Raw genomic sequence first — 17,539 nt, 5'->3', positions numbered from 1 at the left:
TATTCACAATAGCCAAGAGGTAGAAGCAACCCAAGTACCCATCAACAAAACTGGCTCAACAACGTGGTATACATACAATGGAATATTATTCAGCCTTAAGAAGGAAGGAAATTCTGACATATGTTATAACATGGAAAAACATGAAGGACATTACGCTATGTGAAATAAGCCAGCCACAAAAAGACAAATATGGTACGATTCCACTTATATAAAATATCTAGAGTAGACAAATTCATAGAAACAGAAAGAATGGTGGTTACCGATGACTGAGGTGAGGGGAAAATGGTGAGTTTCTGTTTAATGGGTATGGAGTTTTAATTTTGCAAGGAAACGTTCTGGAGATTGGTTGAACAATAATGTGTATATATGTAACACTACTAAACTGTACACTTAAAAATGTCTAAGATGGTATATTTTATGTGTATTTTACCACAATCTTTTTCTTAAAAAAAGGTTTAATATGCTTCTCCCTCTGACACACCTTAATATGCTTCCACCCCTGTTGAGTCTGCGTGTACCAAAATGCCTCTACTTGATGAGTAAAGCTACTCAGAAGCTTAGAAACCTGATAATGCAGTTGAAACATCCTGAAAACAGAAAGATTAGCATTTCTTTCCTTCTAATTTACCACAAGTATGCCACAAGACACTGGATATTCAGTCCTATGTACTATTCATAAAAACATTTGTATAGAAAATAGTATTTTCTACATACGGGGTCTCAATCAACTAACAGGATGCCAACCTCTAAAATACGGTCAGACTTCTGGCTCTGGATTAGTCTCTGTACGCAGTTACAAAGGAATTTTAATACTTGTTTTCAGGAAAAAGTATTTATTTTACACCATTACAAAAATATTTAGGCACATAATTTTCATGTTTATGTCACCTGATTTACATACCTCAATTCCTCAGTACCTTTTAACACTAAAATGGTCATTTGGTAAATAGACTCTAAAATGAAAAAATACTGAGAGGTTACCTGTAGACAAAAATCAGTCGATCATCAGCATGAGAAAGAAAACACCTGTGAAAAAAATAATCTCTAAAAACATTTTTGTGAGACAATAAATCTAACCAGTAGATTTCTTTTTAAAAAGTATTTTCAAAGAACAAAGCTTTAAAAAAAAAAAAACTACAGCACTGTAAACTATATCCTCATACCATGAAGCAGCATCCTGAAAGTAAGACCTAGAAGACTGGCTTAGAAAACAGTGATGGTGCCAGGGACTCACAATATATGACGACCGAGACAGGCCTGGAAGCAGGGGCAGCATGGCGTCAACTGCTTTCAATTCAGAGAGGGGAAAAGGAACGCTGCTGGCCTTTGCAGGAGCCATCTTAAGATGAAAAACTGAGAAAGATTTAACTGAATTGCTACTCTAAAATGTAATTATCTTCCTTTAAGATAGAAAATAATTTTCCTGGCCAGACATGTGGCACACACCTGTAATCCCAGCACTTTGGGAGGCTGAGACAGAAGGGTTACTTGAGGCCAGGAGTTTGAGACCAGTCTGGCAACAGAGTGAGACCCTGTCTTTACTGGGGGGGGGGAAAAAAAAAAGGGAAGAAATGAACCAGGCGTAATGGGACATGCCTATAGTCATAGCTACTTAGCAGGCTAAGGCAGGAGGATCACTTGAGCCTAGGAGTTTGAGACTGTGGTGAGCTGCTATGATTACACCATTATACTCCAGCCTGGCTGGTGACAGAGCAAGACCTTGTTTTTTTTAAAAAAAAAAAAAAAAAAGGGAGGGGCAGTAGGGGGAAATTTTTTTCCCTTTATTAAAATGTACCATCACAATATAAAAGCAATTTTGTTCTTTTTTAAAAACAGGTAGAATCACCTGCATCATGTAATGGCCACAATTGTGTCCAGTAGATATTTTTAAAAAAGAAAAGACAGTGAACAAAAACTGTTACCTAAGGATTCTAGAGGCAATGAGATACAGGGTCATGTTTTTCAGGATATACCATATTGCCCAAGCCTCTAGCATTTATGGACCATAAATTAAGAATCTTGTTTTGCCTTGAGTCTCACTATGAAATAATGACACGGTAGCCACATTTGCTGAGTGCCTAATATGTACTAGGCATTGTGCTAAGTAGTTTCATATCCATTATCTCATTTATTCTGAACATTTTTCCTCAGAGAGAGAAAAATCAATTACAGTCTTGTTCATAGGAAAAACCAAACTTACAGTTTTGGGAAAACAAGAACATGTACAGTAGAGGAGGCCTCAGGCTACTTACAGAATTCTAAGAGCTGTGTTGCTATCTCAGAGCTAGAAGATTAACATGAGTTACGAAAGTCATCTCAGATTAAAAAAATGCTTTAGCTCTGTGGGGCACCCCTAAAATCAGTGATACTCATAACTATGCAGGCAGTTCTTGGTTACGAAATCACAGACTCCTTTCATCTGTCTCCTTTCTCCCACTCAGGGTCCAGGTTATCATGTCTGGCCAAAGAATTACACACTCCTTGAAAGCAAGAACCACGTCTTATCTTTTTTCCAGAGCTTAGCAAAATGCTTGGCATACAACAGCTGCTCACTAAATCTCTGCTCACTGAACGAGGCTGTAAAGCAAGGCAGGCCCAAAGTCCTGGGGTGCCATTTCAAACCGATTCAATGTGAAACTCCACTGTTTCCCTGTGAGGATCCAGCATCAACTGTACTGACCAAAACCCTCCATGGATTCTTGATAAAACAGGACTACCAAAAGCGTGTAAATGCACTTTTTTTAAAAAACTAGGTGCAAACTGGAGCCTATAAATGATTGACTCATAAAGTCCACAGCCACATGGGGCAAATAAAACTCAACAGGACATGCTGGCAACGTGTAGCCTGGCCAACTAGGGTTATTCCAATCCATTTAGCCTTGACTAGAAGCAGATTGGCCAAAGAGGGCCTCACTTACATTGAACAGGAGCCACTAGTCATAGAATTTGTCTTTTGGAACACCACAGCTCATCTGTCTCCGTGGGCAAATTAAGGAGTTAACTCTGTATTGCCTCTTTTTCTCCCAGGAAGCAGTTAACAGGACAAAGAATTTCTGCATTTATTTCTAGTAAATATCAAACATGGGGCAAAAACCAGATTCTGGGAGGTGCCACAATACCAGGTAAATCACCAGTATATTGTAACACGCCTGCAAAAATCAAAACACAAACTCCAAAAGACTATTCAGTCTCCAGCTTGCTCACACTGCTCCATCTTGCAATGCTGGTTAGCAGCTGAAGGAGGCATCCAGCAAGCAGAAGCTGCTGTACTGCTCTGGTCAGCCAGAAGGTTCAGCATAAGCCAGGGCTCCCAAGGCACAGAAGCCTGTCATGTGCATTTAGTGAAGCTGTAACTATACAATTTTCTCAAATACTCCTGAAGAGGTGACAGATCTCCTAGGGAACCTGACCCCCAAGAGGCAGTTCAACTCCTGGTGGGGCTCTAGCCCAACAACTGTTAAACACACCCAAAAGCCTTTCATGAAGAAATATTCTACAACAAAAATTATTCAAACGTCCCTCCTTCATGTTGCTGACAGAAGGAAAAGAATCACTATAAATAGCTCTCACTATGCCCTTTCACTATATCTAAGCAAAACCAGAAGTGTTGGCAACATTAACAGCTAGAAGTGCATTACCAACTAAAGTCAGCCTGGAAGTGGGATAAAGGTTCCAGGACAGGGTAACCTGTCACTCTTCCTGATTTGCAAAGTATGCTTCTCTCTGACACCAAATTCAATCAACTGCTTGCTTTTTTGAAAGGGCTCAAGTGAACTCAGGATCTGTTTCCTAAGTCCCTCATAGGGGAAGGGCGATTAATTAAATGGCAGTCATAGTTCAATAAAAAGGACATGGGTTTGATGTATTAGCAAGTCATCCTTCTCTGAGTTTTGTTTTCTCATTGGTAAAATAGGGAGAGTAAGACCCATATGACACAAGATAATATCCTTTACTCCCAGTGGAATTTTCTCAGGTCAGAAGATGCTAGAAAACAGTGAGTCTAAGGCTCTTAATGAAGCTTGTAACTTGGGAGTTGGCTGCAGGGATAATTCTAGGGACAGAGCACCACCAGCCAGGCTTTAGAAAAGACAAACCAAAAGAGAAAGACAGGAATATGAAAATAATCTCAATATAAATTTTCAAATAAAAAAAAAATCAAAACCCTAACTGTTTAGGTCAACAGAGTCCAGTGGATTCCAAACCCAATGAAGTAGACAATAGTGTGTGCATTAGTGCAAAGGCACCAAATCTCTTGCACACTGGCTGCACAACTGGCCTGAGCAAACACACTAATCCTCAAGGTCAATGGATATCTCTGAGTCAAGTCATAGGATTATGTTTGAGTTAAAATCTCCACCCTCCAGATTACCCCAAGAGGCAATTTAGGCAATGCCCATTCACACCTGCTCTTCCAAAATGCAGCAATGGTTTTGAGAGAAGTTGGCAAGCTCAGTAAGTGAGCCAAGGGGCATATAATGTAGGTGGGAATGTTGAAAGGAGGGAAGTTTGCTCATTGCTCATGCCATTTAAGAAAGAAGATGACATCTCTAACACTGACACTGCCAGAGAAAAACCAACCAGTGACAATACGAAGAATCTAACCAGCCTTTCCCCTCAAACCAATAAATTCAGAAATGTGGGACCTCATCGTATTCATCCAGAGAGCAACTGAACCCAAAGGAAGGAGGCAACGGAAAACAGACTTGCCTGTCTGCAGTTCTTACTTAGAGAGTCAATGCTGAGCTGCACTAGTTTACAAAACACAGCTCTTTACTTGTACCTCATCTCACATTGCAGCATTTGAACTCACACTGTTGCAGGGTAGGTAGGGCAGGTGTTTTTAATCCAATTTACAGACTTGCGGCTTTTGAGGGCTGAAACAACTTACTCCTAGTGACATCTTCTGAATGATTTTAACAGAGCTAAATTCACAACCTTACCTCAGTCACTATGTTGGAGTGAGATGTTTCAACTACCTCTGCAAACATCTCTGTATCCCCAGTATTTAGCACAATGCCTGGCACATATACTTAAAACATGTTAGTTGAATCAATAAATCAAATAGATGAATAAATTAGTAAAAGGCCTACTTTCTCACCCCCTTCATTATCCCCATTCTATACAACAAAAAAAGAACATGTTTTCAAGGAATGCACTCTGCTCATCCTGTGAAAGTCAGGGAAGCTAACGTAGACAGCAATACACTTCAAAGCCCTACATCTTTTTATAGTGCCAAAGCTGTTTTCCTTGGCAAATGGAATGACGATATGACGAAGACAATGCAATCATAAGAAATAAAATTCAAAGAAGAGAAATTTCACATATTTGTCTGCATTTCCAGCAGAGGAAAGGCTAAACTGCCTCCAGATGCAGCAACAATTTGAATGATGAAGCTCCAGTTGGCAAACATTATATATGCAGCTCTCAGGGACACCTGGATATCAAATTATGAAATAAAATACTTTCAAAACACTGATGTTTCACTGTCGGCATAGAAGAAAAATAAATTAAAAAGCCCAGTACCTTTTCCAGTCTGATATAAATTAATTCAAACAACATATTTAAAATAGAGTCAATTATAAGTTTCTCTCATCATAAAATTTTAAAAGGCAGCAATCAATCCTCAGATTGTACAAGTGCAATGGAACGGTATTTCCTCCATAATCAAGACACCTCAGTGTCTGTGTAGGAATTGCCAGTGTTCTGAGTTGATTAAAAACTTAGGCCTACGTATCAGATGAAGCAATCCTCTGGTCACACTGCTCCTTTCCCCTTAATGTCCAGCTTGTTACTAGCCTCTGACTGTTTGCTCAGCTGCTCTTCAGTGAAAGTGATATAGGAATACACCAGGCTCCCAGCAATGCTGCAAAACAGAAAACCACTATAAGAGATGGAGGAAGGGAGGGTTTTAGGGTAAATACTTACTTGGTTAAAAAAAAAAAAAAAAACTTACACCAAAAAATTAGATGAAGGGTAAAGTTTCATAGTGGGGAATTGTATAAATTCATACAACGAAGTACTATACATCTATTAAAATGGTATAAAATAAAAACAGGCATTGACATATTAAATTTTAGAGACAGCTTAAATTTTTATGAGAAAATATATCATAAAACATCAAGCATTGTCTAATCTCATTTTATTTAAATGAACATGAATATGTACATCAGTACACACTAGAACAGACAAAAGTCTGCGAGGAACACACGAAGAATATTAACAGTGGTTACAGCTGGATGCTGACACTACAGGTAAATTTTTAGTTGTATGTTTTTTGCATTTAGAAAAATAGGCATTAATAGGAAGCATCCAAAATTAGTTAAATATGCAGACCCTATGAGATTCACAGAGCTGGTTTTTCTCTGACTAAAAGCAAGTTCACAGTGGTGAACTTACCAGCTGGGCCTTCAGCCTATGACAGGTGGTTGCTGGTACCCCTCACTTACCCATCGCACATCCCACCAAGAAGGATCACTCTTTGGTGACAATGATTACTTGGTCCATTCTCTGTGGGGACCTCAAACTCACCTAGGATACACAGCCTTCTACCCTATTCACTAAGTGGAAAGTAGGTTGGAAGAGCTCACAGATCCGACCACTCCTGCCCTGCCCTCCCTGGCTCTTCCACTGAGACTGCCACCCAGGACTCCCTTGGATTCCAGCCAGCTGGGTGCCTAACCTGGGCTCCAATTTTTCTGCCCTGGATTTGGCCCTCATCTTCTGCCTGACCACTTGACTCATGAACTTGCTGCTTATTTAAAATTAGTTCTGTTCTCCTCTGGGCTCTGACATCAGCCCCAGACCAGCTGGAGGAGTGTGAGAGATGCCTAGCTCTTGTTCCCACTAGGAAGAAAGCGGGATCAGGCACTGGCGCTTGTTCTTGACTACACATGCTCACATAATACTAGCCATTCTCTGAGACCCCAATCAACCCAAAATAAAGCCTCTTCCAATTGAACCTTCCCAACCAGATTCTTCCTTTTCCTCATCTGCACCTCACAGCACTTAAGAGCAATCAAATTATTAAAGTCTACCTGTCAAACATTTTATATACATTTCCATTTTCCCAATATTCCTGCAAGGTACAATATCCCTCCAAGGTACAATATCCCTCCAAGGTGTCCATTTTATAGATGAGGAAAGTCCCAGAGTCATAAGATAACTTACTCAGGGTCACAAAGCATCCTAATGATAGACCAGAATAAAACCCAGGTCAGCCTTTCTCCACTCCAACTGCTGCCTCCCTTATGACCCTTGTGCCACTGGATATTAGTTATCCATCCTCATTTTGTCCTTATCATCTTGTTAATTTCCCATGGCCTCAATTCTTTTAGCTGCACAGAGTCTCTTGCAATTGGCCTGGCACTTTTTAGCAACACAGTAAGTAACTGCTAAACTGAGTATCCCCCATCACCCCACCTGAGGAAAGGGGACACATGAACCCAATTCTTACACTTTTTTTGGTCTTTTTTTTCCCCCTTTCTGTGGAGAATGGGGTCTCACTATATTGCCCAGGCAGGTCGTGAACTTCTGGGCTCAGCTATCCTCCCGCCTCTACCTCCCTAAGAGCTGGGATTACAGGAGTGAGCCACCGCGCCTGCCATGAACCCAATTCTTATGCCAATGTTCATAGAGCTTATGCCAATGTTCATAGAGCTTCATCTTTTCCTTCATCTAGCAGCTTTTTCCCATTTAATTTTTTCTGGAATTTGATATGACTCTCCTAGAAACTTTTCTGGTTTTTCTAGTACCTCAAGTAGATTACTTCCCTGGTAGCTGGACTGGACCCAAGAAGATGGCTTACTGAAGTCTTTTTGACTGAAGCTAAAAGTTCTTTAAGGTTCACATGTACACCCATCCACATGACAGTCAATTTCCCTCTGCCTCCAAACCCACCCCAAAACAAAGTAGAAGAGCTACCTCTCCTTTCTTTCATCCTACCTTTCTCTAGCTTCCCCTTCCCACAACCACCTAAAAAATAAAAATGTTTCTTATTTTTCCTGTTGAGACAATCTCTGATGTTCATATTAACCCTATTTAAACTGGATAGGAATACTGGGGAAGCACAGGATAGAAAAAGACAAAGAATGTCCTGGAATTTATTCCAGGCTTAGCCCTAATGATAATTCCAGATCCTATATTCCCAGCATAGTCAGTGTATTGAAAAAAACATTGACTCTACAGTTAGGTCTTGGTTCAAATCCTGAACATACTATAGGTTGAGTATCTCTTATCTAAAATGCTTGGGACCAGAAGTATTTACGATTTCAAAATTTGGAATATCTGCATTATACTTGCCAGCCCGAGCAACCAAATCCCAATTCTGAAATGTTCCAAAGAGCATTTCCTTTGAGCGTCCTGTTAGCATTCAAAAATTCCAGATTTTGGAGCATTCTGGATCTTAGATGTTCAATCTACACTAGCTATGTGACCCTGCGCAAATTAATCCATTTCTGTATTCATCAAATAAGAATACTGTTATCTGTCTAAGCTTGTCTGAGGATTAAATGAGATTACATGAATAATCTCTTCATTCTCTTCTCTCCTACCTTCCCTGTCAGCCCTGACACTCACAGACCAGAGGGGCTATGCCCTGCTGACAAAAGGTAAGGTACTATAATAATAAACATCTTACTCCATTTGGGCGGCTGTAACAAAATACCATAAATGGTGGCTTATAAACAACAGAAATTTATTTCTCACAGTCCTAGAGGCTGGGAAGTCTAAGATCAAGGCGGGTTCAATGTCTAGAGAGGGCTCTCTTTCTGGTTCACAGACAGTATCTTCTCATCATGCTCTGGGATATCTTACATAAGGGCACTAATCTCATTCATGAGGACACCAACTCCATGACCTAATCACCTCCCAAAGCCCTACCTCCTAATACCATCACTTTGGGAGTTGAGAGTTCAACAAACAAATTTTGGGCGAACACAAACATTCACACCATAGAGCAAGGAGATGTAACATAATGAAAGAGGGGGCACACTATTGCCACATGGTTGTAACTTGAGGCAACAATAAAATATTTTTAATTTCATCTTTATTACTGACTTGATCATTATCAAATATAATTTTCAGAAAGGGCAATTCATGAACCACCTGAAGAGAACTGAACGTTCCTCAGCAAGCATACTATGTGTTACACAGTGACGAGTAAATGCTTTGGGAAGAAACTATGTAAGTTGCTCTCTAGCAGCTTTGGGGAAGGGGAAAACTGGAAGGAAGGGAAAGGGAAAATGAGGAAAAGCCCAGATTTGAAGGGGAGAAGGGTTATATCTGAATTTTTACACATCACTACTAAATGATTCTAAATCAGGATCTTCCACTACTTCAAACAGAGACCCTTTAACTAATCTATTGGCCTCATAAATATTCACATGAAAGTTGATACCTTCTGGTACTCTGAAATTGGTGTTAACACATTAGATCATCCTAAATATTCATTTTTTAAAAGAAGAACCCCTTGTATTAGAACTGGTCAAGATTGTTCTTTTAAAAAGTTAAAACATGCATATTAAAAATAGGGTAAAATCATTATGCAAGCCTAGATTTATGCCGTTTAAAAAATTTTCAAGCAATTTTCATGTCTAATCTTCAAACAATAGCACTACCAACTCTTTTTTTGTTGTTGTTGCCAGGCTGGAGTGCAGTGGTGCCATCTCGGCTCACTGCAACCTCCTTCCTCCAGGGTTCAAGCGATTCTCCTGCCTCAGCCTCTGAGTAGCTGGGACTACAGGCGCACCCCAACACGCCCAACTAATTTTTGTATTTTTAGTAGAGATGGGGTATCACCATGTTGGCCAGGGTGGTTTCGATTTCTTGACCTTATTATCTACCCGCCTCGGCCTCCCAAAGTGGCACTACCAAATCTTAACTCACAGAGACCTGCTGTGGCAGACACAGCTGGGAGACAACCAGAAGAAAAACACAAAGCTATAGTTCCTGAGACAGGGGCCTTGTTAGAATACCGCAAATCTGACTGGAACGTGCTAAACTGCTTTCAAATCTATTGAATCTATTAAATCCACTTGATCTGCTCTGATCCACTTTTGATCTTCAAAAGCAATGCGAACAGTCTACTTCTCCTAAACCTATAGTCATGGACATATTCATTCGCCCCCAACAATGAGATATCCATTCCAAAAATATACACTAAAAATGCTTTCAGTATAGCGACCCTGTGGCCAGGGAACAACAGTCCTAACGTCCAGGCTGCCTCTTTCATATCTCATCACTGACATGTCTGTTCATGTGTCTAGGCAGGTACCTCTGCCTCCCAGATTAGAACCTGCCTTCTATATGTCAAATAAGCCAATCTACATCAAAACTTATGAACCAAGAGTTTGCCTTATACTGCTATTTCCTAACAAACAAAATTCCTGCCAAATAACTGAAACTGGGTTTCTGGGTACATTCTTCCCACAATGACCAAGGACACCCATCTTCACTCTCCATACAGCAACTTTTAGGAAGACTTTTCCCATTTTCTTTCTCACCAGTTAAATACAGCAGAGCTGTACTGCCTCTGTATCTACCATCTTTCAAAGGTTTCCAATCTGAACAGACAGAAACACAAAGATGTCATTGCGTTGAATAAAGAGAATCTAACTGTGTGCACGCTGCCACTTACAAAGCTCTATGATGTGGGGCAAGTTACTTAGCCCCTTAGAACCTCAGTTCCCTCACACCTGTGAAATGGAGATTATAATACCATTCTTACAGGATTGACATAGGAATTACATTATATAATTATATGACAATGTTATAATATAATATTAATATGTTATATATGTTATGTTATTATATATTATATGTTAGATGTTATGCTATATGTATATTAACATACGTTAAATTATATACTTCAATTATATGAGACAATAGATCATTTCACAAGGTTAAGTAGCATGCAGTGGCCACCCAAGAGACGTAAAAGTCAAAACGCTAAGGTACACTGGGGGCTAATATCAGTGAACAGTAAAAAGATGAAAGGGGTTTTGGCAATTGCTGCTTCTCTTCATCCTCAAGGTTTTTCTGTTTTTGATCATCCTAACTAGATCTTAACTGTATGGCAAGTAAGCAAGTTTTGACCCAACCTCTACCATCTGCAGTCTATTGGTATCTCACAGAATGTCTTCCAAGTTGGGCACTCATTCTTCCTCCGTTATGAGACATTTGAGAGGCACCTCACTCTCGGTTACTGACCTACTTTTCCAGAATTATCCTTGTGAAATCCCTCTTACACTAATCACACTGGACTGCCTACTGCCCATTCTCCCCAGCCCTCATCCAACAGCTGCATTTCCACCTTCATGTTTTTGTTTGGTCCAGGTAGATTTCCTTGAGAAGATAACATCTGAGGAAAAACTTACAGGCATAAAAGTTAGCCACGCAAATATCTGGCAGTATATTCCAGGCAGAGAAAATATTCAGTCCAAAGGTCCTAAAGAGGGAGCACACCAAACATCCTAGAGGAACAGCAAGGTGGTCTATATGGATGAAGTAGAGTAAGGGAGAAGAAGAGAAGCAGTGGCTAAAGTTGGAGAGGTAAACAGGGGCTAGATCTAGTAGGGCCTTGTAAGGACTTTGGAACTTCAATAGTCATGGGGCGGGGAGTATGGGAGCATTAAAAGAATGACATATTCAGACTTACCTTTTGCAAAGAATGAACTGCCTACTCTGTTGAGAACTGACAGCAGGAGAGGGAGGTGGATGAGTCAAACCAGGGATAAAACTGTATAAGACTAGGGCAACAATGTAGCTCAGCTGAGGATGAAAGCAATGCTAATAGTGACAAGAGATCTTCTGTTGGATAGTTTCTGAAGGTAAAGCCAACAAAATTTGCTAACACACTGGATATTAGACATGAGATAGAAAAGTCAAGGATAATGCCAAGATTTTTGAACCAGGTAGCTAGAAGGATGGAGTCTCCATCAACTAAGATGATAGAGATGATGGGTAGCACAGACTTCGAAGGAAATAAACAGTTCAGTTTTAGACATGTCAGCAGGAGGTGTCAAGTGGACTGTTAACTAGACAAGTCTGACTTGAAGACAGAGGTCTGGCCCAAACGGAAATTTGATCATTTTTAGGCATGTAAAGAATATTTAAAACAATGGGATTCAAAATTCAAGAACTGAAAAAGATCTTTCAAACAATACAAGTAACCCCCTCACTGATGAAGACATGTAAGGTCTAAAGAAAGGTAGTAATACGTCTGAGGTCAGACACACATCAAATAATTGTGGTTATGTTATTCTTCTTTAGCCCTATATTTCTAGAGAACACTGCACTGCCAGCTAGCATAATAGAGTGCTTTCAAGGCTAAGCAAAGGGAGTTCAACTTCTAGAAAAGATTCCCTAATACTCTAAATAGAATATAGAAGCATTTTCTCCACCCTCCACTTTTATTTTTTTTAATTTTATTTATTTATTTATTTTAGGCTGGAATGCAATGTAATCACAGCTCACTGCAGCCTTGACCTCCTGGGCTTAAGTGATCCTCCCACCTCAGCCTCTCAAGTAGCTGGGACTACAGACATGCACCACCACACCCAGGTAATTTTGGTATTCTTTTATAGAGACGGAGTTTCACAATGTTGCCCAGACTAGTCTCAAACTCCCGGGCTCAAGCAATCTGTCCACCTCAGCCTCCCAAAGTGTTGGGATTATAGGTATGAGCCACTACGCCCGACCTCTCCCTGCTTCTTAAAAAGCATTATGTAGAGACATTAAATATCTAGCACATAGAAGGCACTCCATATATGTTTAATAATGAATAAATTTTCCATTAATTTAATAGCCTAACCTTATTGTGACATTATTTGAATATCCAATCCCGATTTTTCAATTTAAATTGTTTTACTTACCTGATATTTAAACCAATGAAGTTTGTCCACGTGAAAATATAATCTCCACCAAAGACCATTCCAATATAAGTTATTAATATATTCTAAAAATAAAAATAGTAATATACTGTTACACAGGCTTAACGGAGTTTCTTAAATATATATAAAATTCATCCAAATATCTGTCCTTAAAATACAAAAACAAATAAACAAAAGACAAACAACGAAAACCCACCAATCCTAATAAGAGTATAGTATAAGGAAGAACACTATTAAGAAAACAGTGACATTAACCTCTTCCCAATCTATTTCCCCAGAAGATAAATGCTTTTGCCAATACTAAAGAATACTACCAATAGAATGGGAGAAAATATTCACAAACTATGCATTGGACAAAGGTCTAATATCCAGAATTGATAAGCAACCTAATTCAACAAACACAAATAACACCATTGACAGGCAAAGGACATGAACAGATATTTCTCAAAAGAAAACATACATGCAGCAAATAAATATATGAAAAAAGGCTCATCACTAATCATCAGAGAAACACAAATCAAAACTACAATGTGATACCATCTCATATCAGTCAGAATGTCTATTATTAAAAAGTCAAAAAACAACAGATATTGGTGACGTTGGGGAGAAAGCGGAATGCTTATTTATACACTGTTGGGGAGAATGTAAATTTAGTTCAGCCACTGTGGAAAGCAGTGTGGACATTTATCAAAGAACTTAAAACAGAACTACCATTTGACTCAGCAATCCCACTACTGGGTTATATCACCAAAGGAAAATAAATTGTTCTACCAAAGAGACACATGTACTCTTACATTCACTGCAGCATTATTCCTAATAGCAAAGACATGCAGTCAACCACGATGCCCATTAATGATGGACTGGATTAAGAAAATGTGGTACATAAGCATCATGGAATACAATGCAGCCACAAAAAAGAATGAAATCATGTCCTTTGCAGGAACACGGTTGCAGCAGGAGGCCATTATCCTAAGCAAACTAACACAGGAACAGAAAACCAACCACCACCTGCTCTCACTTGAAAGTGGGAGCTAAACACTGGATATACATGGATACCAAGATGGGAGCAACAGACACTGGGGGCTGCTTGAGGTGGGAGGGTAAAAGGGGGGTGTGAGCTGGAAGACTACCTGTTGAGTACTATGCTCACTACCTAGGTGACAGGATGGTCTGTGCACCAGGCCTCAGTGACACACAATTTACCCATGTAACAAACCTGCACATGTACCCCCAGAACCTAAAGTATCTTTGCCTCTTCTTCTAAAATGGAAAAAAGGGAATGGTGGGGACTTTACCAATATAATGACTGTTTTTAGAGGAATCCTCCTTGGTATCTTAAGAAAACACATGGGAAGTCATCTCAAGGTATTATACCTAAAATCACTTCTGACACTCCCAGGTGCAAACATCTTCTGGCTCCCTTTTAATTATCCTAAGACCATAAAAACAAAAATTAAGTTTCTAAAATTTAAACTAGAGGCTGAATATCCCTTATCAGGTCCCAAATACTCAGGACTCGAAATATTTCAGATTTCAGATTTTGTAATATTTCCATTACACTTGCCAGCTGAATATCTCAAATTCAAAAATCCAAATGCTTCAGTGATTATTTCCCTTGAATATCATGCCGGCATTCAAAAAGTTTTAGATTCTGGAGCAAGCATTTTGGATTTCAGATTTGGAGTTGCAGGACACCAAAATATTTTACCCCCAAATATATTTCTTTAACATACAGTAATTAAGATATCTGTCAGAAAGTTAGCAAAAAGAAGTAGCTCTGCAAAGCTGTCTTTTGTGAGGGAAATTTACATTTGTAGAAAAATCTACACTGACTGCAGCCAGGCCTCCCCTTGTCCAGATCTAGGAAACATTAATTGAGAGTCTGACACCTTTCAAGGTCTAAAAAAGCATTTATCATCTATTGTCTCCAAGGGCTGCTACCCGTGAGGTTTCATCTGTATAACAAGACCACTTTTGCTAGCCAAGCCTTCTGTCCCTCCTATAACCTATTTTGCCCAATCTAAGCCCCCATTCTTTCTCTAACTTCAAGATAGTATATAAGCTTCTACACCCCCCTGGGAGGTTACGTGGTCACTCTGCAATATTCTCCATATGCACATTAATAAATTAGATACCTTTTATTTTACTAGTCTGTCTTTTGTGAGCTGATTTTTAAGCAATTTTTCCCTTGGTCCCTACAGTTTTGACACAGTAAGCAGGGTCACCAAAGCTGTTCTGCTCTTTTGGAAGCTGCAGCAAAGATAATCCAGGACCTCATCAGCCAGCATAAGATAAAAATTTCTTACCAGCCAGGCTCCAGACCTCTTTCTCCCTGTGGAATCTGATCAAGTGGATGGTTAAAAAAAAAAAAAAAAAAAACAAAACACACTGTTTTCTTTTTCCTCTCCAGAATCTTTTTGTATTTTTTGCCATCAGGTCTCCCTCTGTCTCTCAGGTTGGAGTGCAGTGGCACAATCTCAGCTCACTGCAACCTCTGCAACCCAGGCTCAAGTAATCATCCCACCTAAGCCTCCCAAGCAGCTGGGACCGCTGGCTAATTTTTTATATTTTTGGTAGCGATGAAGTTTACCATATTGCTGAGGCTGGTCTTGAGCTCCTGAGCTCAGGCAGTCCACCTGCCTCAGCCTCTCAAAGTGCTGAGATTACAGGAGTTGAGGCACCACGCCCACCTATAGAGCCACCGAGCCCAAATCTTGATTAATGGGAGAAAAAGATTTGTGTGACGAGTCTTGGTTGTAGCTTTTGGTACCTGTGGCATGAATATTCAAATTGTTTGATTCCTTTCTTCCTCAAAATAGTCTTTTCCTTTATCTTTGTCTGTGTTGCTGTCATAAAAATTAGGGTACTGCTTGAGGTTCTCTCTTGTCATTTTATGCCCTGGAAAGTTTGACTTCTGATCAAGTGGAAGCATACTCTCTCTTGGTCTCTGCCATCTTGGGGCATGACTTTTGAGTCATGTCACGTGGCCAGTCTAAAAATGGCTAGAAACCCAAGATTTTGTTCCAAATGTGTCAAGCTCTTAGGAGAGTCTGTCATAAAAAGTCTCATCTACAAGGGGCTTTTGTCATCTCAACCTTTGTTGCCTGCTTAGTACGAAAAAAGTCCAATCCTATGAGGGCCTACCCACTGTCACAGATTAACAGGTCTGTGACTGGTGGGACCCCATATATTTGTGGGTTACTGGAGACCATCCATGATAATTAGAACCTTTCACTATCTGAGCCTATTCTTGGCAATACATTTTTTTTTGTGGGGGCGGGGCATGGGAACTTTGGGATAGTAGGCTCTTCTATGCCCTCTCCAAGAAAACATTTCTAAACCTAAAAAATTACATCCTGGGTTTTCCATAAAGAGACTATTAGATTGAGTCACTATTAAAATAAGTACACCATTAAAAATTCAACAGTCAAAAGATGGATCCTTTAAATTAGACTCCCAAATTAAAAGAAAAAAAAATTTTAAGAGATCTCTTATTCTAAACAATTGATGAGAAGGTCACTTTTTTTTTTTAAAGACACATAATAGTGTCATGGTTAGTCTTAAAAATTCTCTTGACAAAATTAAAGGAGCAAAAATCTGACCTAAAACAAAGTTAAAATCCTTTGTAAGCTCACACTCCCTGCTTTAGATCCCCAGTGGGATTCACAGTAAAGGTTGCTGTACCTTATGGCTGGCAATTCACCACCACAGCCTGGGTTCAATTCCTGGTCAGAGAATCGGCCCCTTTTGGCTCAATATTCATGTGACTTTGACTTTTTGGGGTACCCATCCACCTCTTTAGAAATGCCAAGTGCATCCTTAGTTAAGTCATAACTTTGGTTAAGTCTTACTAGTTTCACTTGCGAGGGTATCTTCAATAAAAAAAATTCAAAAGGCAAAAATATCTGTTTGTCCCCCCAGCTAAAATCTGGTAATAGATTTTAAAAAGATTTTTTAAAAAGAGCTTTGTGGTTAAAAGCCAGCTTAATTAAAACCTGATGTTCAAATTATACATACATATATAATTTAAGAACATATATCCTGGAGAGAGAGAGAGAGAGAGAGAGAGAGAGAGAGAGAGAGAGAGAGAGAGATCTCCTGTTCTTAAATTTTTTTTCAGTAGACTAAAACTTTTTTTTTTAATTATTTTTTTTAAAGTTAGACTCTTATATTTTAATTCCTTTCTTAGAAATTGGGCCAGGCACAGAGGCTCACACCTGTAATCCCAGTACTTTGGGAAGCAGAGGTGAGCAAATCACTTGAACCCAGGAGTTCAAGACTAACCTGGGCAACATGGCAAAACCCTGTTTCTATAAAAAAATAAAATAAAATAAAAGTTGGCCAGGCATGGTGGCAGATGTCTGTAGTCCCAGTTACTCAGGAGGCTAAGATGGGGGGATCAATTGAGCCCGGGAGGTCGAGACTGCAGTGAGCCATGATTGTGCCACTACACTTAAGCCTGGGTAACAGAGTGAGACCCTGTCTCAAAAAATATGTATTTCTCTCCCATTTACTCTTATTCCTTCCTATTCCTCCTTCCTCCGCTTTGCTGTCTTTGGTACTACATAAAAGAATCTAGAGGGGACTTCTAATGATTGAGATCCCTTAAGAAACACAAAAAAGGATGCCATCTACCCCCTTTCTTGTACTGT

The 17,539-nt window shown here is 39.5% G+C and overlaps 1 protein-coding gene across 1 annotated transcript in view; it reads right to left on the bottom strand.

Annotated features, from left to right (window-relative positions):
- Nucleotides 1-1,753: 1,753 nt before the first annotated feature.
- Nucleotides 1,754-17,539, bottom strand: part of SLC35D1 (solute carrier family 35 member D1) — a 56,395-nt gene continuing 40,609 nt past the window's right edge. Inside the window, 2 exon segments of the mRNA NM_001258070.1 lie at nucleotides 1,754-5,863; nucleotides 12,870-12,952. Of these exon segments, the coding sequence (NP_001244999.1) occupies nucleotides 5,755-5,863; nucleotides 12,870-12,952 (192 nt within the window). The 3' untranslated portion in view covers nucleotides 1,754-5,754.

The sequence above is a fragment of the Macaca mulatta genome, chromosome 1 (assembly GCF_049350105.2).
Source record: "Macaca mulatta isolate MMU2019108-1 chromosome 1, T2T-MMU8v2.0, whole genome shotgun sequence".
In the NCBI taxonomy this organism is placed as follows: Eukaryota; Metazoa; Chordata; class Mammalia; order Primates; family Cercopithecidae; genus Macaca; species Macaca mulatta.
This window is presented reverse-complemented; position numbering and strand designations above follow the sequence as displayed.